The following is a 23,440-nucleotide window of genomic DNA, read 5'->3' on the forward strand; positions in this document are numbered from 1 at the left end:
AAGAAGTAAAACTGTCACTGTTTGCAGATGACAGGATACCATACATAGAGAATCCTAAAGATGCCACCAGAAAACTACTAGAGCTAATCAATGAATCTGGTAAAGTGGCAGGATACAAAATTAATGCACAGAAATCTTTTGTATTCCTATAGACTAACAACGAAAGATCAGAAAGAGAAATTAAGGCAACAATCCCATTCACCACTGCAACAAAAAGAATGAAATACCTAGGAATAAACCTACCTAAGGAAGTAAAAGACTTGTACTCAGAAAACTATAAGACACTGATGAAAGAAATCAAAGATGACACAAACAGATGGAGAGATATACCATGGTCTTGGATTGGAAGAATCAATATTGTGAAAATGACTATACTACCCAAAGCAATCTACAGATTCAATGCAATCCCTATCAAATTACCAATGGCAGTTTTTATAGAATTAGAACAAAAAAACTTTAAATTTGTATGGAGACTGAGAAGACCTGGAATAGACAAAGCAATCTTGAGAAAGAAAAATGGAGCTGGAGGAATCAGGCTCCCCGACTTCAAATTGTGCTACAAAGCTACAGTAATCAAGATAATATGGTACTTGCAGAAAAACAGAAATATAGATCAATGGAACAGGATAGAAAGCCCAGAGATAAACCCACACACCTATGGTCAACTAATCTATGACAAAGGAGGCAAGGATATACAATGGAGAAATGACAGTGTCTTCAATAAGTGGTGCTGGGAAAACTGGACTGCTACATGTAAAGGAATGAACTTAGAACACTCCCTAACACCACACACAAAACTAAACTTCAAATGTATTAAACACCTAAGTGTAAGACCGGAAACTATAAAACTCTTAGAGGAAAACATAGGAAGAACACTCTTTAACATAAATCACAGCAAGATCTTTTTTGACCCACCTCCTAGAGTAATGGAAATAAAAACAAAAACAAGTGGGACCTGATGAAACATAAAAGCTTTTGCAAAGCAAAGGAAATTATAAACAAGACAAAAAGACAACCCTCAGAATGGGAGAAAATATTTGCAAATGAATCAACAGACAAAGGATTAATCTCCAAAATAGAAATGCAAATCAAAACTACAAAGAGGTATCACCTCACACCGGTTAGAATGGGCATCATCAGAAAATCTACAAATGATGGAGAGGGTGTGGAGAAAAGGGAACCCTCTTGCACTGTTGCTGGGAATGTAAATTGATACAGCCACTATGGAGAACAGTATGGAGGTTCCTTACAAAACTAAAAATAGAATTACTGTATGACTCAGCAATCACACTCCTGGGCATATACCCAGAGAAAACCATAATTCAAAAAGACACATGCACCCCAATGCTCATTGCAGCACTATTTACAAGAGCCAAGACATGGAAGCAACGTAAATGCCCATCGACAGATGAATGGATAAAGAAGATATGGTACATATATATACAATGGAATATTACTCAGCCATAAAAAGGAAAGAAATTGGGTCATTTGTAGAGATGTGGATGGACTCAGAGACTGTCATACAGAGTGAAGTAAGTCAGAAAGAGAAAAACAAATATCATATATAAATGCAGATATGTGGAATCTAGAACAATGGTACAGATGAACCGGTTTGCAAGGCAGAAAAAGAGACACCGATGTAGAGAACAAACGTATGGACACCAAGGGGGGAAAGTGGGTAGTGGTGGCGTGGTTAATTGGGAGATTTGGACTGACATGTATACACCAATATGTATAAAATAGATAACTAATAAGAACCTGCTGCATAAAAAATAAAATAAAATAAAGAACAACAGCAACAACAAAATTCTACAGTCTTGGTTTAATGAAGATTTATCAGACATAATTATGGATCATTAGGCAAGCAAGAACAATTTTTCTTTCTTTCTTACCACCATAAGAGACAGAAAGAGCCAGGCCAAAGACGGAAAGAAAATACCAGGATGGACTAACCTTTTCCTGGGGTGTTGATGAAATGAGAGTGAACTGCTCCTCAGGTGTAGTTATCTTTAGGCCATTCCTAAAACGTTCACAAGGATAAAGATCAGTAAGTATGACAACCTATCATTACAACATCAATCCTCAAATATGAAAAGCAACTTGTTGATTTGAAAGGGATCAGAAGTCAATTAAATTTAAATATATTCAATGCTCTGGGTGTGGTTCCCACGGTGGGAAGAGGACATAGTTATTTCTCTCAGTTAAACAATGGGGATGAGAACAATGGAGAAGCCCTTCCACCACTTGTCATGATTTGTCACGTTCTCCACAGCAGGGCACTTACTACCTACGTACTGGGAGGGTAAGCCTTCTTGTGCAGAATGGGGAGGCCTCCTGAGCCTCCCCATTTTATTCATGTCTAAGGAAACAAACTGGGTAAGTAACAGAGGAAGGGAATGAGGTTGGGGGGACACTTACACACCACCAGCTTCTTCAGAAAGTGGCTCTGCCCACAGTGTGGCCAAAGGGAAAACATGGTGTGTGGAGAACTGAAACAAAGAACATGGAGACACATCTGAGAAAGCCCATGTGGGCCCTGGGGTCGCTGCTGCAGAACCCCTTTCAAATGGTTAAGTCCACCTCAGCCACATAGTTCCCATAACATAACTAACCCCAATGGTCTCGCCATGTCTGCTGCAAGGACCCCTTCAGATGGCTGGCACTCATTTTCAAGTTGGAAACTAAAAAAGCTCCCTGAAATCTGGCTGGTACCACAAAAGCAAGCTAAACAGTCTCTTTTACTCAAGAGTTTCAGTAAAATCACAATAGTTTGTAAAATAAACTGATACTACGATTAATTAAATCCTCATAGTACCGCACCTTCCAGGGCCTCTTTTAAGGTTAGGAATCCAGCCTACCTGGGCATGGACTAGGGCATCATTAAAGAGAATGAACCAATTCACAGAAAACCTCCCAGCATGCTGCAGAGACAGGGCCCGGTTACTGCTCTCACACAGCAGTCGACGCTCTGGCTTCCTCAAGGAATCCTGGGATTTAAAACAAATGCAAAATTGAAGTATCAAAATCATTTTCTGCAAAGAGAAGATGAAAAAGATACAAATCACATTTAGGAGAATTTGTTGGTCATAGCTTAGCTTGGTGTTAAACCTAAATTCAGACAGGATCCAAACATTTCACAAAATCAGTGCTCAAAGGAAAATAAAAAGATAGGAACAAACAAAAGAGGGAGAGACATTCAGAAAGGATTCCTAGCCGTGAGGGAAGGTGTTGATATTTAAAGCCCCCACTGCTGAGGTCCTTAGTTGCCCTTAGAAAAGGGGTCATTAAAGCATTATTACCATAAGTAAGTGAGAAACCGAGAAAATTATGGCAGCTGTCATGGATAAGCCTGCTGTTTGCTGGGATATCAACAATTGGCACGGTTTACCGTCATTTTTCCTGGAAAGGTCTTCCAGAAACCCAGTGTGTATTCTGCTTCCTTCCTTTTCCTGCCGAGATGGAGAGCAAGAGACTCATAACAAGAACTGGAATCCTGCAGTTTCTGGTATTCTGGAGATGTCTAGAGGCCAATAATTAAGGAGGGAAAAAAGAATATAAAACAATTGTCCAGAATTTGTAGCCTCAGTGTGGTTTAGATATGTAGTAATAATTTAGGGAGGGAAGCCAGCCTAAGAGCAGATATGGTACACTAAAGGGAGCTGAGGAAAAAGAAGACTGGTTCCAGAAAATCCTAACACATACAGGTACATATGAAATAGGGGAAGAACTCAAAGAGAAAAGAAATATACACTGACAGTTATCAGTGAGGAGAGCAGCAGAGAACTCAGGATAGGACAGGAATTCTCAGGGGTTTTGGTCTCGGGATCCCTCTGTTTTGCTTATGTGGGTTATTATCTCCTGATATTTACCATATCAGAAAATAAAGTTTAAAAAACTTTAAATCTTTATTAACTCACTTCAAACACAATAACATTTTTAATGAAAAATAACTAAAACAAAAAAATGTTTCATGAGGAAAGTGGCATTGTTCTACATCTTTTCCAATCTCTTTATTATCTGACTTAAAAGATGACGGCTGGATTTTCGTATCTGCCACTGCATTTAATCTGTTAAGATTCTTTATTTGAAATAAATGAAGAAAATCTTGCTTTTTAAAGATATATAGTCGGAAAAGGGAGGAGGATTTTAATAACCATTTCATATAATTGTGGATATTCTCCTTTGAAACTATACCAAAACTTGTTAAGTGGTAATTTCTTAAAGAGTAGCTAAAATGTGGAATCTGAAACTACATCAAACTTTGTATCCTGTTACATTAAAATTCACTGGTCTATCCTACACTTTGAATAGATTTTTTTTAAACCTATGCATGATTTTATAATGTGTGAATTGGACATTTGAAAAATACTGGTTCAGTGAATTATGCAGATCTTCCAAATGTTGATACATTTTATTGTATCAAAAAGCACATTAAATCGTCACCAATCTCATCAGAAAGTCTTTAAATACTGGAAAAATGCCAAGCTTGCAGTGATAGACACGTTTTCCACATTTTAATTTTTGCTTAAAAATTCAGATTTTATCATTGGCAACAAGTACTGTCAGTTGTTCTCCTTGAAGTGACAGGCTCATTTAACCCTTTTTGAGAAAGTATCCATCAAATACCCAAGTCTGAATAACCACAGTTTATCTGTCAATTGTTCTTTCAAGTTAAAAAAAAAAAAAAATGTGCTGCTTCAGCAGCACATATACTAAAATTGGAACGGTACGCAGAGATTAGCATGGCCCCTGAGCAAGGATGACACGCAAATTCGTGAAGCGTTCCACATTTAAAAGAAAACGGCAGCTTTCAACTCAAACCATCTCAATCTTGTGCTTTTCTTTGAAAAACATTCATACTTTGGGATGCAGCAGAGCTGCTTTCTGTGTACTCCCAATTTCATCATGTAGAATATTAAAAAGATGTTACATTTCTGTGTGTGGAGATAAATGTTAACTAGACTTACTGTGGTCATTTCATAATATGTACATATATTGAATCACTATGTTATATACCTGAAACTAATAAAATGTTATATGTCAATTATATCTTTTTTAAAAAAGATGTATACTCAGTGGTTGATGTTAGAAAGAATTAATAATTTTTACTGCTTTACCAAGAATGTTTTTTAAGTGAAACTGGCAATTTTTTGTTTATTTTGTTTTTTAACTGCAAGTACATGCCAGCAAAGAACACAATGACTGAGTATAGTTCCGTGCCACTGCCTTGATTCATGCTAAGGAGCCAGCAGCTTGACCCATCTTTATCTCTGCACCATCAGTGCAAATGACAACACAGTGTAATCAGCAAATGTCTTGGTACTGTCCTGAAAACAGTTTGATCCTGCCATCTCCTGAAAGGGTCTCTAGAACCCCTAGGTGTCTGTGGACCAAGCTTTGAGAATCAACCACGGGATAGGGTATAATTGCAGTGTCTTGTGGACAGTGAGCAGAAGGTAAGATGAAAAGATGATTCCTCACATTCGTAATTACTGTACATTCCACAGTTCTCAGTCATTCATATCCATTTTTTCCATTCATTGAAGGAACATTTAATGGTATCTACTACATATGGAATATTCTGTTGAGTGCTAGGGATAAAAAAATAAGGCACAATCTTTGTCTTCTGGGAGCTTATAACTAGGCAGAGAAGACAGAAAAACATATAACATATCAGAATAATACAGTGGTTTTGTTAATAGGTTATTAGAAGAGACAATATAGTAAAATAGTCAAAGGAACAGACTCTGGAGCCAGAATGCTCTGATATGAATTCTAGCTCTACCAATTCTCAGCTATGCCTCAATTCTCTCATCTGAAAAAGGGGGATGATAATAATAATATCTATTTCACAGGGTCGATGTGGGGATTAAATGAATATATATAACATGCTTAGAACAGCACCTGGCACATGGAGTGCATTTAATAAATATTAGGTATTATTTTTATTTAAAGAATTTTATACACATATAATGTCTCAGCTATACCTTACACTTACTGAACAACAATTCGCAGTGATGGAACATAGCCACGTGTTTTGAAACACACAGATGATTTTGATTCCCAACCCTGGTTGAGGATCACTGACATAATGTGATAAGAAAATAATGGGGACATAAAGTATTAGCAATACACAGAGAAGGGAATAACTAATTCTTAAGAGATGGGCAGGGAAGGGAGTGGAGTATGGTCAGAGAGGGCTTCACTTTCATGAGAAAAAAATTTTGACTCAAGCCTTGAAGGTTTCCCATAATGAGGATAGAGGTAGGGTATTTCAGGAAGGAAATATAAAGCATATGAGAACTATATCCAGGGAATCTGAACTAACATGTAGGACAAGGGTAGACTATAAGGCTAGAAACAAAAGAGAGTATCAGACTGTGAAGGGCCTTTAATTCCAAACTAAAAGAGCGTGGATTTTTTACACAGAATTAGGACTCTTCAGACTGGAAATAGTACAGTATCAGACTCTGAACAATTCCAAGATGATCTAGCTGATTTTTGATTAATTAAGGACATACTGAGTGAAATCTGTGTCTCATTGGGATATTTGTGTAGCTCAAACCTTCACAGCTGAAATTAGATCAGTTTGAGGTAACACTGAAACCAGACAAAAGAACAGACCCACAAGACCACAGTAGGATCAAATGTAGAAAGGCCACATAAATTCCTAGATCACTCTGGAGACAATATCTGTCCAGAGAAGGAGATAGATTCCAAGATTTGAAAAATCCTGAACTATAAGAAACCCTAGAATCATTATGGTTTCTCTAGAGCCCTTCAGAATGGAAACAAAATAAAACAACACATTTCAGTACAATTTCAAAGGTGACTGCCTTAGGACCAGCTTTAACATACACCCATATCCTAGAGCAGTGCTAATTTTCTAGGACTCCACCTAACTAATTTAATACAGAAAGTGAACTTGTTAACATTTGAGAAAATCCTGTAACACTGTGATTTCTCATAGCATATGCCAAGGTGACCCAAATACCTGGCATAAGTCTATCATGAGTCCAGGCTAGGCGCTAATGCCACTGCTGTACAAGTGTGTGTCATTATATAGGAAGCCAGGGTTTTAAACAGCTCTGTGTAATTGTACTCAGTATGTACTCAAACTTGGACAACTATTGAATAAGTAGCACAACTGGGTCTCAACTTTAGACTTTCATAAAATGAATAAAATTAATCTTGTTAAGGTCCTGAGAGGAGACTGAATCTACAGCAAAGAACACTAGATATACCTACAGTCATACTTTCTTCTTTCATTTCCCTGAAGAAAAATAAATTTAGACACATTATAAATATTAAATTAGTGTAGTTCTAGATCTTGGGGTAGCATAATTCAAACAAACAAAGAAACAATGATCCTTGACTTCCCAAGTGTCCAAAGGAGGTATACATGAGAGCTTACCACTTCAAAACAAGTAGCAAGCTTTAGCAAAACTTTGGCATAATTATGAAGTCGTCTGATTGGCAAGAAAAACAGGGTATTCAATATTTCCATCAATTGGGTGTTTTCATCATTCACTTCTGATAAATCTTGCAATAGTTCCTGGTTTTTATTTAGGAAATCACTGAAGGTAGAGAAAAAAAGGGATTCAGTTAATCATTTTGGTACTGACGAGATGCATGATATTGAGCAGAAATATTTCACTTGATACTACCTTTTTCAAAATGTACATTTTTAGGTGCTATGAAAGAAAGTACCAGAAAATTAATACAATGAAATAAACCAGATGTAATTAAAAGAATTTCCCTGCCTATAAAATGGGATTTGGGGGTATAAAAAGTAGCAAATGGTAGCAATAGTAACTGTAATAGAGATGGTTAATCACAGGCTTGTGCCTGAAGTTCTAGGAAATGAATCATACATCCCAAAGTTTCAGGGAATAATTGGAGACCAGCTGACACATTTACCTGTTAATTTCCAAGCCAGAAGTTACAGCAATAAATAGCAAGACTAACTGCTCTAATCAGTTGTGCTACACAGAAATACTGGAGGAAAAACAAAGCTCTTTGCTCTAACAGAATTGGTGTGGAATATTAAAATACTTCTAATTTCTTTTTTTTTCAATTGTTTATCATCTAATAAGAGTTTATTACAGGACAGTAATAAAAAGCTGTAGATACCAGTACTACAATTAACAGGAAACAGTAAAGCAAATTACATGTGCATATTTTAATGCCGAGATCGTCAAAAGCATTTCAAACTGAAGCCAACATTTAGTTTTTATATTCAATTATATATAAGTTCATAATTAAAAATTTACTGCAAATTTTAAGGCTGATCAGTAACCCATTGAGACTATGCTCACCAGACTAAAACACTTAAAAGATTTGTAAAGTAGTAAGAGTCGGTGGAACAGAGTAATAATCATTATCTGCCACTTAATGAACAATAATTATGTGCCAGGTACTACCCTGACTGCTTTACAAGCACTATACTACAATTCTCAGCTACAAGGCTTCAAACAAAACAATGTCACACAAGACTATAAGGCAAAAATGAATAATTTATAATCAGAGTACTACGGAATAAAGAGATGTTTAACTCAGAAATTATAAAATATCATCTTAGAAAGATGGAAAAATATGTAATAATTTCCAGGAACCCATAAGTTCAGTGGCACGAAGTAGACTGTTTTATAATGCAATTCAGAGAGCGTGCCTTGAGGAACATAGCCCAGATTGTTGTTTATATTGGCTTGTTGGATGTTCCTACTTCCTCCACCACATTCTATTGCTGAGATCAGCTGGGGAAACTTATTTAACCCTACAGAAGTATTCTGCTTTGACCTGCTCCTGAGAGATGGAGGTGGTACATGGTGAACACATACTCCCTCTGACCACATTTCTTCTGGATGCCCAGTACTAGACCAGAAATGTTCCAACTCTTGTAAATCCCTATTACCTTTCTGGACTCACTCAAGTCCTTGCCTATAGGCTTTCCCAAAAGGGGCCCTAGTATGTTCTCAGAAAACCTGAACTACTCTGTTTAGCTTATCTTCTCTTGGGAGTTTTGAATCCAATAGTGGCAATATTGCTCTTTCCTTATATGGCTAGGTTTGTACTTGTTACTCAAAAAATAAATATATTAAAGGTAAAAACAACCCAAGTGTCCACTGACAGATGAATGGATAATCAAAATGTGATATATACATACAATGGAATATTATTCAGACATATAATGAAATGAAATTTTGGTATATGCTACCGCATGGATGGACCTTGAAAACATTATACTTAGGGAAACAAGCCAGACACAGAAGGACAACTACTATATGATTCCACTTATATGGTACCTAGAGCAGGCAAATTCATAGAGACAGGGAGTAGAGGTTACCAGGGACTGGGGTGGGGGGAGTCTCTGTTTAATGGGTACAGAATTTTTGTTGGGGATGATAAAAAGTTTTGTGTAGAGACAGTGGTTTACACAACATCTGAATGTGCTTGATGCCACAGAACCGTACACTTAGGAATGGTTAAAATGATAAATGCTATGTATATTTTACCACAATATTAAAATATATATATATCTGATGATCAAACCACCAGGCTAGCCTGAGGTGAATGGCTAAGTGATAAACCAGCTAAGTGATGAAAGCTTAGGCAGATTCACTAACTGCCCATGGGATCACTAGCTATACTCTAGAGATTCTCAAAGTGTTCTCTTTTTAAATGAATACCTTAAAGTAACTTAAATTACTGATTTTGTAAATAGAAGTTAAAAAAATGTTATTACTGCCTTTTTTTTTTTTTTTTTTTTTTTTTTTTTTTTTAATTAATTTTTTTTTTTTGTGGTATGCGGGCCTCTCACTGTTGTGGCCTCTCCCGTTGCGGGGCACAGGCTCCGGATGCGCAGGCTCAGCGGCCACGGCTCACGGGCCCAGCCGCTCCGCGGCATGTGGGATCTTCCCGGACCAGGGCACGAACCCGCATCCCCTGCATCGGCAGGCGGATTCTCAACCACTGCGCCACCAGGGAAGCCCTATTACTGCCTTTAACTATGTAAAACCCTGGGGTTCATGAACCACTGCTTAGGAAATGCTGCCCAAATCCAAATTTAATATCTGCTTCCACAGCTCAGAGTCACCCAGAGTTCATTAATTGCTTTCCACCTGTCCAGGCTCTCGCAAGAGGCTTTCACTTATGTCATTTGCTTTAGCTGCTCTAACAAGGAATCAGGTCAACCCTTGAGAACTCGACTCTGAAATACTAGAGGAAGGTTACATTACAGAAAGGCTAAAAAGTAAAAGAATAGAAAGCAGAGTCATAATATTAATATTAAACAAAATAGCAAGATCAAGGATTTAAAAATTACTACATAAGTTTAAAATATAACACTCTTTAACCTGTCATTAAAAAAAATGAAGGCCAAACCCCTGTATTTTGGAAATGAATGAGCACGTGACATGAGTCAAATCAGGATGGAAATCAGAGAAATATTTAGAACTGAATGACTACAAAAACAAAATCGATCAAAACTTTTTACATACAGCTAAAGCAACACTTAGAGGGAAATTTAAAGCCTTAGGTAAGCACTTTAGAAAAATTAAAAAATTGAAAAATTAATGAACTAAATGCTAAATTCACGAAGTTGGAAGACATGAACAGGTGAACATGAAGAAAGTAGATGGAAATAAAAAACAGAGATTAGTGAAACAGAAAACAAAGAAAGGAAAGGATTAATTACAGCTTAATCTTTGAAAAGAGTACAAAAAAGGGTAAACTGCTGACAAGACTGACCAAGATAAAAAGATAAAAGGCTCGAAATGAAACTGAGTTATTTGTAACGAGGTGGATAGACCTGGAGTCTGTCATACAGAGTGAAGTAAGTCAGAAGAAGAAAAACAAATACCGTATGCTAACACATATATATGGACTCTAAGAAAAAAAAAAATGTCATGAAGAGATTAGTGGTAGGACGGGAATAAAACACAGACCTACTAGAGCATGGACTTGAGGATATGGGGGGGGGAGTAAGCTGTGACAAAGTGAGAGAGTGGCAGGGACATATATACACTACCAAATGTAAATTAGGTAGCTAGTGGGAAGCTGCCACATAGCACAGGGAGATCACCTCTGTGCTTTGTGACCACCTAGAGGGGTGGGAAAGGGAGGGTGGGAGGGAGGGTGATGCAAGAGTGAAGAGATATGGGAACATATGTATATGTATAACTGATTCACTTTGTTGTAAAGGAAAAACTAACACACTATTGTAAAACAGTTATACTCCAATAAAGATGTTAAAAAAAATAAACTGTGTTTCACAAAGTCTAAAAAAAAAGATAAAAGACTCAAATAAATAATAATAGCGTTGAAAAATAGAAGCTACAACAAATTATACAGGTGAACACATCTTAAGACAATGATAAAAATATTATGCTAATAAATTTGAAACAATTTTCCAGAAAAGTATAAACAATTAAAGCTGAAAGAAGAAATAAAGACTTGAACAGACCTATTCATTAAAAAAAACAAATAGTAGCTTAAAAACTCCCTACAGTAAATGCTCCCATGAAGACCATGCTTTTTAACAGATGATTTCTACCAAATCTTCAAAGTACAGATAATCCTGATCTATACTTTGACAGAGAAAGATAGAAAAAGAGAGGAAGCTCCCTAACTCATTTTATAATTACTACTACAATCCTCTTACCAAAACTGGGCAAGTTCAGAAGAGAAGGAAAACATCATATTCACATAAATGCAAACATCTTAAATATTAGCAACCCAAATACAGAAATGTATTAAAAAACTAATACATAAAGAGCACTGAATTTACCTTGGGAACTCAAGGATATTTAACATTTTTAAAAAATCAATTGCTCTTCAAGTTTTAGAAGGGAGCTGTTTAACCCTATAAATATTATTTACCAAAAACCTAAGGCAATCATGTTGAATGGTGAAATATTAAAAGCATTCCCTTTAAAACCAGAAATGAGACACGGTCATTACTATTCTTTCTGTTAGGTTATAAGATCAAAAGTCAACATGGCAAAACACTGACATCTGGGTTTAAACTTCAATCTTGTTTGTGAGTATATATTTGAAATGTTTACTATTAAAATATAACTGATTTTTTAAACCTGCCTTTCTTGCTAGGTCAACACTTGTTGAGAAACTACACAGTTCAGAATGACTGGCTCATGCAAGGGGCTTTTATATTTATTACTTATCCAGAGACTAAATGCGGAAACTTTGCATTTGTGTAACACTCTGCACTTTTCTCTGTACCATCACAGAAATATTTGTTCCTCACAACTGGGGAGAGAACATTCCCATTTTTCAGAGAAAAAAAGTTAGCCTCAATTTGGTGAGGAGCAGCTGTCCAAAGTCTTGGGGATAATCAGTGGTAGCAGTAAAGAAGGACCCAGATCTTGTGGCTTTTTCAATACCATGCTACTTCCAACGATAATAAGGAGCTAATAACACTTATCTTTTATAAGGTTTAGTGAAAGTCTACACTTTGATTTGTTTGGCAAAAGGACCAAGTCAAAGCTTCTCCTGGGCACTCAAAAACACAGAATGCTATAAAACATGATCTTTGGTTGTTAGAATAATAACTGTAAAGTATGTATTTGCTTACATGGCAGGCTTAGGAAGAAGCTGGAATCCTCCCATAACCAGGAAGTTTGTAATAGATGTGCAATACCTTGAGCCAAAAAGAAAACACATGTATATTAGTGTTAAAAAGTAAATTTGCTCTTCAGAGTTTTCAAACATGCATCTGGAATAGATACTTCTTGGAATCTCATCAGCGAGTTTCAGAACTTTTGTGATGCTAACATTCATGAACTGTAAAGGACTGAAGAGAAGGGCAGGTTACATGATCACAACAGTCAGGAGAAAAACGCCATTTCAATAAAGATGTTAATAGGAATTTTTTTAAAACGCCTTAAGTTTTGCAGAAGATGTTAGAATTTACTTGGTATATTTTACTTTGGTAACTTAACAAACACGAGAAAAGATGACTAAAATTGTTGGATTTTTAATAAAAATTTTCTCTAATCTTCTCTTTAGGTTTCCCAATTAAGTCTTCAGAAATAAACAATAGAGAAGGTAAGAAAATATGTTAAAAGAGCTTAAGTGAAAAAGGGTTAGAAAATGTTGGTTAAGTATTGATGTACAATTAAAGAATAAATATTGAAATACTGCTTTGCACCGTGTACATTTCTTTCACACTCCTGGGCCGGCAAATGGAATTAACTGACTTTGAGAGAGAAGGCAAATTCCTACTAAAACCAGCCCAAGGTACTGAACACTTAAAAATGGTTACAGTGGTAAATTTTATGTTATGTGTATTTTACCACAATTAAAAATAATTTTAAAAATTCATAAACAAATCAAGATTTTTTTACTTGCCTGATCTATATGAATACATTATTACATTAAAAAAAAGCCCAAGGTATCAAAATAAAAGCATTTCCAAGCATAAGTCCTGACGTATCAGAGTAGAAAAAGAAGAAATACATTATGAGATCTGTACAAATCAAAAAAGAAAAATTAATACTAGTAAAAGCTGAAACTTTCACACACAAAAAAATCTAGTTTAAAAAAGTAAATTCGTATCACATTATGCTACTTTTTTTATATCTGAAATATGCTGACTTAAAAGACTCTAATCAGGGTATTTCCTCCCAGACCATAGCTTCAAATATATTCAATTTTGCTTAGAACTAAAATCACATACATCTAGCTGCACATATATGCCTAAGTCTGAAAGGAGATACACTAAGTTTATTAACAATCGTTATTTCTGGTGGTAGGATTATAGGTGACTTTTTTTTTTTTTTTTTGCGGTATGCGGGCCTCTCACTGTTGTGGCCTCTCCCGTCGCGGAGTGCGGGCTCAGCGGCCATGGCTCATGGGCCCAGCCGCTCCGCGGCATGTGGGATCTTCCCGGACAGGGGCACGAATCCGTGTCCCCTGCATCAGCAGGCGGATTCTCAACCACTGTGCCACCAGGGAAGCCCTATAGGTGACTTTAAAATCTACACTTCAGATCAACAGCGGGACCTAATATACATTAAAATAACACTTAAATTATGCCTCACATAAGAAAAAGTGAGAAATACTTAAAATTTCAAATACAGTTGGGATATTTTATTTGAAAAACATGAAAAGAACCTTGGATCACTATCTTAGGTTTTATTACAAAAATATCTTTATTTTAAAGATAGTTTGGTCTTTAAACTCTCCATGTACACAACAGTGAAAAGCAGGCACTGGAAGAGCTCCATATTTACAATCAACAGTTGGTCTTAAAATAATTGTTTAGTTACCTATTTCCTCAAATTGTAGTATAATTTACTTCAGGAAACAAAATTGTTCTCTAAAGAACCATATTATAATACTTTTTTGCAAACTAAGTACACTGTCAATCATTCTGCTAGAATACAGAAGGAAATTTAAGAATGCGTTATATTGAAATCTTTTTTCCCCTCTTAGAGCACCCTAAAATTTTAGTGATGCAAAACTATAGTTGTCTTAAGATTAAAACGCTGCTTTGCAATTTCTATTACCTTATAGCACTCTCCCTAATCTAGTCTCTTCTGATTAAGGAGCTGTTCTCCTTGGCAGAATAACCCTGCAGAGACTGAACATGACACGGGACTGGATACTTGCTCTGTATAACTATCCAAGAAGAGACTTGCATGCTTCAGGATGACCAAACTCCTGGCTTCCTTTATCCCCTGAAGGAAGCTGCTCAGTGAGGTTCCATGTTGACCAATTAGGTAACACAGCTTGCTGAACCGGCTTGCCACCTCCTGCAACAGCTGGACTGTACTTGCAGTGCCCAAATTTTCTGGAACAAAATGATGATGATGATGACAACATAACCTAAAGATTCATTATCTGAATACTTTTTTATGACCAAGATTACGAATTTCCCTCTTCTAAAAATACTTAACATGTTGAGATGTCCTCTCAACTATGGTACCTAAATAATCAGTGTTTAAAAAAAAAAAAAAAAAGCAAATTCAGAGATCACAGAATCCAGTCATTTGAGGAACCTGTTAAAAACATTCACAGGACCCTACAGATTCTGACTCAGTAGGCCAGAGTTAAGATCCCCTGATGGATATATATATTTTTTAAAGTGCCTTCCAGTAATTCTGAAGACCAGCCAAATTTGAGAACCACTGTGCTAATCCAATTCTCCTCTCATTTTGAAGATAAGTCATCTAAGGCCAAGAGAAAGGAAGTGAATTATCTAATTTCACACAACTGGTTAGTGACAGCCAGGAATTAAACTCACTTTTATAGCTATATCTTGGTTAACATTTTCAACTTTTGTACTGAGTTCTGCTCTACTTGTCCCTTGGACAAGCCCAACCCTTCACTGCAGACAGAGCAACCCAAAATTCAGACTGCCTTGGTCACTCTTAACTTTACAGAGGGCATCAGGAGATTACTGCTTTTTCCCAGTCCAAAGCTCCCAATTTGTAGGACTTTTCTCCAAGCAGTGAGGCTGATTAGCAGACCAGCTAAAACAAAGAAATCAGGAATCAGAACAGGAAACGGGCAAGTTTCACTTTCCTTTCAGAGCAATCCAGGAAGCTTCCAGCTTGGATTGCTTCCTATCCCTTGCCAAAGTCCTGGGGTGTTGAGCCCACCCACTGGAGGGGAATTTATAGAACAGGAACTCTGCAACATTTAAAAAAGCAAAACACATTAAAAACAAAAACAAATGCATATAGTCCCCAACTTACAAAGGGATTGAATTTGGAAAGACTGTTTGAAAAATAGAAAAGCAACTATACTCCAATTTAAAAATAAATAAATAAATAAAAGCAACTATACTCCAATAAAAAATTTAAAAAAATAAAAGTAGACGTTTTCCCATTAAAAATAATGGGCTGATCTACACAAGCCAACGTCACCTTAAAGTGGAAAAATGATGTACGAACAAGGCAGAATTTAAGTACTACAGTATTGGTCTGAATTCTGTGTCCACACAGGGGGTCAAGGAGTTCAGGAGAAAGAAAGAGAAAAAATAAAACATTCTGTCCATCTTCTGAGTGTAGGGCCAAACCCTGAAAAATTTTTAAACTCTGGCAAGTTAACATTTAACAGCCCACTTCCATCTCTATTTTGCATTCCTTTCTAACCTCCTCGATACCCCAAGAAGGGTCTATATACTATACCCTAGTATATCTGGACAGTAGCACCCCATCTAGGACTATTTAATCTATTTTCCCCAAATTATCTCCTTACCTTCAATCTCTCTTGTAACTGATTACAGCTAAGAAAAGGGATCAGATTTAATCAATTCCTGCTAATGTTGGGTAAGACCCTTAACACTCTCACAGTTATCCACATTTTTAGAGACTACTTGTAAATCCAAAGGAAGATCTACTTGATAAAATTCTAAGAACCAGAACAAAGAAAATGAAAAATTTGGGTAGCATATAACGTAAGGTATCTTAGGACTAGGGGGACTAGAAGTGTTGTTTAGAAGTCTGCCTCCTAGGATCAACTTTCCCAAAGTTGTTCTGCTTCTCTGCCATGAATCTTCTGAAAGCTCCATTTTTCTACTTCCACAAGTGAAAGGAGCTCTGCGGGTGGAACGATAGGGGCAGCTGGGCTATTGGCAAAGTGGAAATAGTTTGTAAGTTGTTGACTACCTGTGCACAAAAGAAGAGACTGGAAAGAAAGGAGAAGAGTACAACTCAAAAAGTTTTCTTTATTTGTGATATAGAAAAAACAGATAAAACAAGAGTCCTAATAATGGAGTGGGTGGAAAGAGGGGAGGGGGAGGTTCTACTTACCCAAACTGAGAAGAGGCCTCAGAATCTGAGACTTGATATCACTTAGTTTTGAATAGAACCGTCTTTCTGTAGTAGCCAACTCATGGAGACTGGCAATATATCCCATAATGTTTTTGTCCACCAAGGCTAGATAGCTGTCTTTTCCTGCTGTCACTCTGCTTATATATCCAAGCTAAAACAGGAAAAGAAAAAGATTAAAGATGAAATATAATTTATTAGTAGCAATTTGGGCACTGAAGTTGGCTCATATCAGCTGGTGAGAGCCAATGCAGGAATTCTGCAACAAGTTGCTTATTAAGTTGTTAGTAGTTTGAAAGTGGCAATAGGGAAATTACCTGAAAAAATTGGAAAATACTATAAATCAGAGCTTCTGGTTTTATTTTGGTTTTTAGGGCTGGTTTACCAGTACATTGTTGTTATATACCTATGGCATGATCCATATATAATTATATACATCTATACTATTATTTATTGCCACAATACCTTTTATTTCGTTTTACATGTGGTTAGAACCACAGACCCTCTACATATACAAAGATCCAAATGATACAGACACATGTCTCAGGACCCCTTTTTGCATGAAACAGATGAGAGCAGAGAGGATCTCTATGCTGTATGTCAAAATATCAAGGATCTAGCAGCTATCTTTCAAAAGTACAACAGAAAGCGGCTTTCTTTAAAAGGGGATTTTGTCATTTATTCATGACACCACTGAATAAAAACTTTTGATGCCTTTTGTCACATATCCCTATTAAACTAGGCAAACAAGCTGCAGGCTAATAGACTATTAACAGCCCATGGTAACTAGAGACACATATTGAGTCTCATCCCTTTCATCAGCCTATTTCATCCTTTATCTGGACTGTGGAACATTTAATGAGGAATGTGGAGTCAGGGCCAAGAACTACAGAGAGTCAATTAGTGTGTCTGGAATAACAGTCTAATATAGGTCAAGAGCCAAATCTTGGCCAGTGTTACCTTTAGCAAGAAAGATCTCACCGCTATATACATTCAGAGCTTACATATTTAGCCAGGAAAACAAACACAAAGGATAAAAAACAATCCATAGGATATATTAGTCAGTAAGAATAAAAAATCCAGAATGTACTAGCTTTGAGGGTTAATTTCCTTGCAGTGTATCACTTTGAGGGTGTGAGTCACTGAAGTGGGGAAAAAGAAAGCCAGAAACAGACCAATGGTTTTATGTTTATTAAAATGAGGTAAGAAGTAGGAAAGCAAAGAAATTCAGATCAATGAAGGAAAAATGAGTAAACAGTAGTAAACAAAATGAAAAGCTAAGAAAAGAGGGGAAGTGATGGGAAACAGAGCACTGTTTGTGGCCTGTCAGGTCTGCCACGAGCCCACCTCAAGCCCCTGCAATTTTTACTTCCCACTTACAGTTAAAAATTCATCTCTTCAATTTCTATTCTGATTCACCTCTGAGGACTCCATGAACACAGTCAGAAGACTTCGCTGTGAAATATGTATTTTAATATCCCTATGTGAGGGTGTTAATTCAACAAATATTTATAGAAATATTTACTATGAGGCTCCAACAGTAAATGAGAGAGCCTAAAATCCTTACTCTTGTGACGCTTACAGTAAGGGAAGACAGACAATAGACAAAATAAGTAAACTATATACTGTGTAAGATGATGATATGCACTGTGGAGAGAAGTAAGGCAGGAAAAGGAGAGAAGGGGGATGGCAAGTTGGTTTGCAATTTTAAATACATTAGTCAGAGACAGTAACAGGCATACCATACAAAAGCAACAGAAACAAAAGACTTCTCATGTGTTATAGAATGTGGGCCTTAGGATCCAATTCCTGTTCACCTTACTACAGGAGAGAAGTATTGGAGTCTTAGTACCACTGTGATTCTCTGGAAGGTTGTCACCTTCTGTCAGGTTCTGCCGGCCACTGTAACATAATCCAGGCTGGAAGTCTTCGGTATCCACTAAAAACAGGGAATAATCCTGGCCTGCAGCTACACTCCAGACTCCATTTTCACTGTTCACCTGCAACAACAGGAGGACATTGTCTGTCCGAGATGAAGGAATCTGATGGAACTCCAAATCCACGGGACATGGAATGTTAAGTTACTTGAACAAGTGGAGTACAAAGTCAGTCACATCTCAAGATGGCAAAACTCACCCAGCAATGTACCCGATTAACTGCAGAACAGATGCAGGAGTGAGAAGGAACCCTTGTTCAGCCTGTAAATTTAGAACTGGATTGTTTTATAAAAAACTGAAAAATTGAAATTTAAAAAGATAAAACCATAGATTTGATTTTTTCATTGTTATTTTTGGAAGTTGCCACAGACTCAGCTTGTACTACAAGGGCCCAGAAACTTCTAGAGCCCTATTCTGACAGCGAGGACACACCTTTGTCCATACATATTCTGCTATGTGCACAAAAATCAAGGTGAAAAGAAAATCTAACAAGGCTAAATTCCATCCTGGCCAACTAAACCCATGGGTGCTAAAGTTGTTTTCCCACTTGGAACTCACTACCTCTCTGATGTGACTTCACTGTGTCCCAGGATGTTGAAACAGGCAGGACCCCTTAGAAGCCCATCTACATGGATCCCCTAGACCAGTGGCGCTCAATGAGTAGTCTTTGCAGCAGCAGCAGCAGCAATCATCTAGGAACATGTGAGAAATGCACACTCAGGCCACATTGCTACTGGGGGGTCCGACCAGGCAACCTGCTTTGACAAGCTCTCCAGGTGATTCTGATGTATGCAAAAGTTTGAGAACCACTGCCTTAAATCAATGGTTTTCAAACCTTAGGATTCCACGCAGTGATTCAGGAGCCACCATGGAAAGGCAGGTGCCAGGGTTTTGCCCCCAACCCACCTCCATCCTTCAACTAAAATAGTTCCACGGTTATCTGTTTTATGTAGGGGATTCTGCATAAGGTTTCACTTGAAGGAAGTGTTCTGCTAATGAAAACTACTGCCCCAACCTGCAGACCCAGCCTCAGCCATGATTCATATAACAATAAGCAAAAAACTTCTAATCTGTTAGAGACTCTGTGTCTAGATAGGGTTCAAATCCTAGGTGATTAGGTGAATGTGTGTGAGCGCGCACACACACGTCTCCACTACTTCATAGTTATCCTCGTCCAGCATGACTTTATCTTCTCAAAATCAGGCTATCTAAATAACTGACTTCCTGTTGGTTTTGCAAAGAATGAATTAAAATTTTTGGAGGAGGAAAGAGTCGTCTTCTTAGTCTCTAATCAAAACTAATTCAGATCTCACTCTGCTTTGACTTTAATTCACATATTAATTAAAATGACTTCAAAATGTTTTTCTCACCCTTCCTCCAAATAAAAACCAAAATAATGATGTTGTATTTTCATATGCACAGTTAAAGAGTAATGAAACTAAAACCTTATAACAAATTCTATTCTCTCTTGTCTGACTCTAAAATTTTAAATAAAAATTGTATTTCCAGCATCTCCATGCTATATTACAAAAGTTTCCTTAGTATGAATAGATGCATATTCTACTTTATTCAAATAACAGAAAACAAGGAACAGTGAGTTACCATATTTTTATTTGTGATAAAATATCAGAAGTTGAATAGCTTACCACTAAAATGTTTTATGCTGAAAATATTTAAGATCGGAGCTAGAATTAACAACTGTTCCCTAATGTTTTATTTAAGTCTTTTCTTCCCAGTAAAATTAAGTTCACTGGAAGGAAAGGCAGCATGTAAAGGTCTTATATAGTGATGGATGCATAGTGTACACTGAATACATGAATCAGCAGAATATGTATTAACTGTAGCTTATACGTGAATGATGTTCCTGAAACTGAAGTAACTATACTTTTTTAGTCTCTATTACTCTCAGTGGAGAGAGCATGTTGGGATAGGGGAGATATCAGAATCAAACTATAAATACATGAGCTCCACATTCCATTCTGTTAGCCTACCAAGCTATCAGCATGCCTACTCCCTGCCCACAAAACCCCCCAAAACAAACAAATCTTATATAGGGAGTCAATACTATTAATGAATTTTGTATTTCTGCAGGACGTTGTGGCAGAAAAAAACGTCGAGAAACAGTCCTCTAAAACTGCATCAAAGGGACTAGAAGTTACCAGTCTCTGAATAGCATTACATAAACTAAAACCAATTCACACAGCAGTGAAGAAATTATCTATGCTTTTACCTTCCCTATAGAAAATTAAAAGGGTTACAAAAAGGTTTTACTACTATGTATGTAAAAACAAAACAAACAAAACAAAACAAACCATCAAATAATGTTATATAAAAGTCACACTTTAAAAAAAGTCAAACTTAGGTGAGAAGTCAAAGAGTAGGCATTATTTGGTAGTATAAAGCTCAAAAGTCAACATCACAGTGCTAGAAACATTTGCTTTAAAAGAATGAACTTGTTCATTTTTACTTAAAAAAAAACAATTATGAAAACTCAATGAAGCCAAGAAGAAAAGAAATATAAACTAACACAACAAAAAAAGGGAAACATTTAACCTGAAAACAAGTGGCTTCACTTTTTAAAAAAATTTTAATGTACATCATAACAAACTTAGGTTACAAGTATACAATTCTCCTAATTTTATAAAATAAGAAGTGGAGAAATATAAAGTGTTCTAACTTAGAATTCTGGAATAAGTTGCTATAAAAGTTATCAAATTCACTAAAGTACCTTTACAAGACGAGGAACTGTTGTTGGAAAATCGGAATGCCCAAGTTGACCAAAGGTATTGCTACCCCATGAGTAAACCTATTAGAAAACAACAGGAGTGCATGTAAGAGATGTGACTCTGAGTTTCCATGTCAATTCTAAACTTTTACAATAACATATATACCAACAGTTACACACAGATTACTTATACTATTCTTCCCACTCTTTAGAATAAGAAATATTAAGAAAATTCATTTTAAAACAAGACTGAGATAATGGGGAGATAGAGTACATAGGTAAGACATGGTCAAAGGATTAATAATAACAGTAACTAATATTTGGGGGGGTTATTACCTGCCAGGCATTGTTCTGAATATACTTTCTGTGTATTAATTAATGTTTCATTATCACAAGAACCCTTTTTTTAATAAGGAAATTGGCCCAGGGAGGTCACAAATTTGTAAGCAGCAGGGCCAGGATTTAATCCCAGGAACTATCCTATACTGCCTCTTACAAAGAAAGCGATTTTTTTTAAAAAAAGGTAAGTACCATGAAGCAAAAGTAATCATGATTCTTTACTCTGTGGATAGGAGTACTATGGAATGACTAGAGAGCCTTTTTATACATGAAGAGTTGCTGTAGGAGACAAAAAAAATACCTATGCTCCAGTACAGACAAAAAACAACCAGATTGCAATGGCTATGTTTAATGAAAATGGTTTTGTTTATTCTGATTATAAAAGCAATTCATGATCACTGTACAAGACTGGGACAGTACAAAGAAATAAAAAGAAAGTGAAAACCACTGATGAATCAACCACTTAGAGATAACTACTGATACTACATTGTTTTAGGAACATACACATATATCAGTATAATTCCAGAAATTTTAATATCTACTAGACATAATGAATATACAAAATTGGACTCTACTATCAATGCTGTTTTGTGACCTGATGTTTTTTATGTAATGCTCTGCATTGACATTTTTCTAGGTCAACAAGTATAGAACTATAATATAATTTATAATAACTATATAAAACTCCACTCTGGGTGTAGTTCAATTACCTAATGAAGTAAGTACATTTATTAATTATTTCTTTCTAATTATTTAATATAAAAATTACATTTAAAATCTTGGATATATATATTAGTGTACATATTTCCTTAGGATAAGTTCCTAGGCAAAGAACTCTGGGTCAATGAACACACACATTCTGATTTTTGATACATACTGACAAACTGTCTTCCAGCAAATGCCAGTGTACATTCCATACCTACCAGCATGGTGTGTACCTTTTCCCCACACTCTCACCAATACCTAGTACTAAATGCAATCCTTGCTAACATGATAGGTGAGAAAATTTTGTTTCAATTTAAATTTGCTTACTGAGTAGTTGACCATCTTTTCATTTGTTGCTGGCCATTTCTATTTTTTCTTCTATGAATGAAATACAAATGTCCTTTTACAATTTTTCTTTATGGATCAGGTACTAACACAGTCATATATGTTACAATTTTTTTTTCCGTATGTTATGTATCTTAATTTAGTTTGTGGAGGTTTTTTGGTTTATGTTTTGGTTTTTTCTGTGTGGGACTGCTGAATTATTACGTAGACAAACATATCACCTTCACTTTGTAATTTCTGGTTTTGATGTCATGTCTTTTTCTACTCCTAAGATTACTGAAAAAAAAATCACCTGACTGTCTTCTTACACCTGTAAAGTTTTATTTCTTAAAATCTACACCTTTATTCCATCTGGAATTAGAATACATAAAGTTATCTTAATTTTCTTCTGCAAATAAGAAGCCAAGTGTTCTAACAGTACTTACTGAACACTCAGTCTTGTTTTTCCACCTGATTTGAAATGCCCACTTTTTATCATAGACTAAATTCTCATATATATTTGGGTCTATTACAATTCTACAGGTATATTTCTGTTATAATAATCTGTTTATAGTTTTATAATATATTTTATAAGGCTAATTCTTACTCTTCCT

At 36.1% G+C, this 23,440-nt stretch overlaps 1 protein-coding gene and 1 non-coding gene across 8 annotated transcripts in view; one reads left to right on the plus strand and one right to left on the minus strand.

The window, feature by feature from the left end:
* ALS2 (alsin Rho guanine nucleotide exchange factor ALS2) overlaps positions 1 to 23,440 on the minus strand; it is an 81,194-nt gene that overhangs the window by 28,563 nt on the left and 29,191 nt on the right. For all 7 annotated transcript variants that reach the window (XM_059053357.2, XM_067026573.1, XM_067026570.1 and 4 more), the window contains exons 8-17: positions 21,462 to 21,539; positions 18,614 to 18,796; positions 16,779 to 16,950; positions 14,632 to 14,812; positions 12,593 to 12,658; positions 7,415 to 7,577; positions 3,389 to 3,520; positions 2,859 to 2,987; positions 2,419 to 2,489; positions 1,954 to 2,020 (exon numbers count right to left, since the gene is read on the minus strand). In XM_059053357.2, the coding sequence (XP_058909340.1) occupies positions 1,954 to 2,020; positions 2,419 to 2,489; positions 2,859 to 2,987; positions 3,389 to 3,520; positions 7,415 to 7,577; positions 12,593 to 12,658; positions 14,632 to 14,812; positions 16,779 to 16,950; positions 18,614 to 18,796; positions 21,462 to 21,539 (1,242 nt within the window). The remainder of the gene's footprint in view (positions 1 to 1,953; positions 2,021 to 2,418; positions 2,490 to 2,858; positions 2,988 to 3,388; positions 3,521 to 7,414; positions 7,578 to 12,592; positions 12,659 to 14,631; positions 14,813 to 16,778; positions 16,951 to 18,613; positions 18,797 to 21,461; positions 21,540 to 23,440) is intronic.
* Positions 4,690 to 4,794, plus strand: LOC131751656 (U6 spliceosomal RNA). Its single transcript, XR_009334231.1, has one exon. It is a non-coding gene; the product is annotated as a U6 spliceosomal RNA (small nuclear RNA).

This window comes from Kogia breviceps, chromosome 2 (genome assembly GCF_026419965.1).
Source record: "Kogia breviceps isolate mKogBre1 chromosome 2, mKogBre1 haplotype 1, whole genome shotgun sequence".
NCBI lineage: Eukaryota > Metazoa > Chordata > Mammalia > Artiodactyla > Physeteridae > Kogia > Kogia breviceps.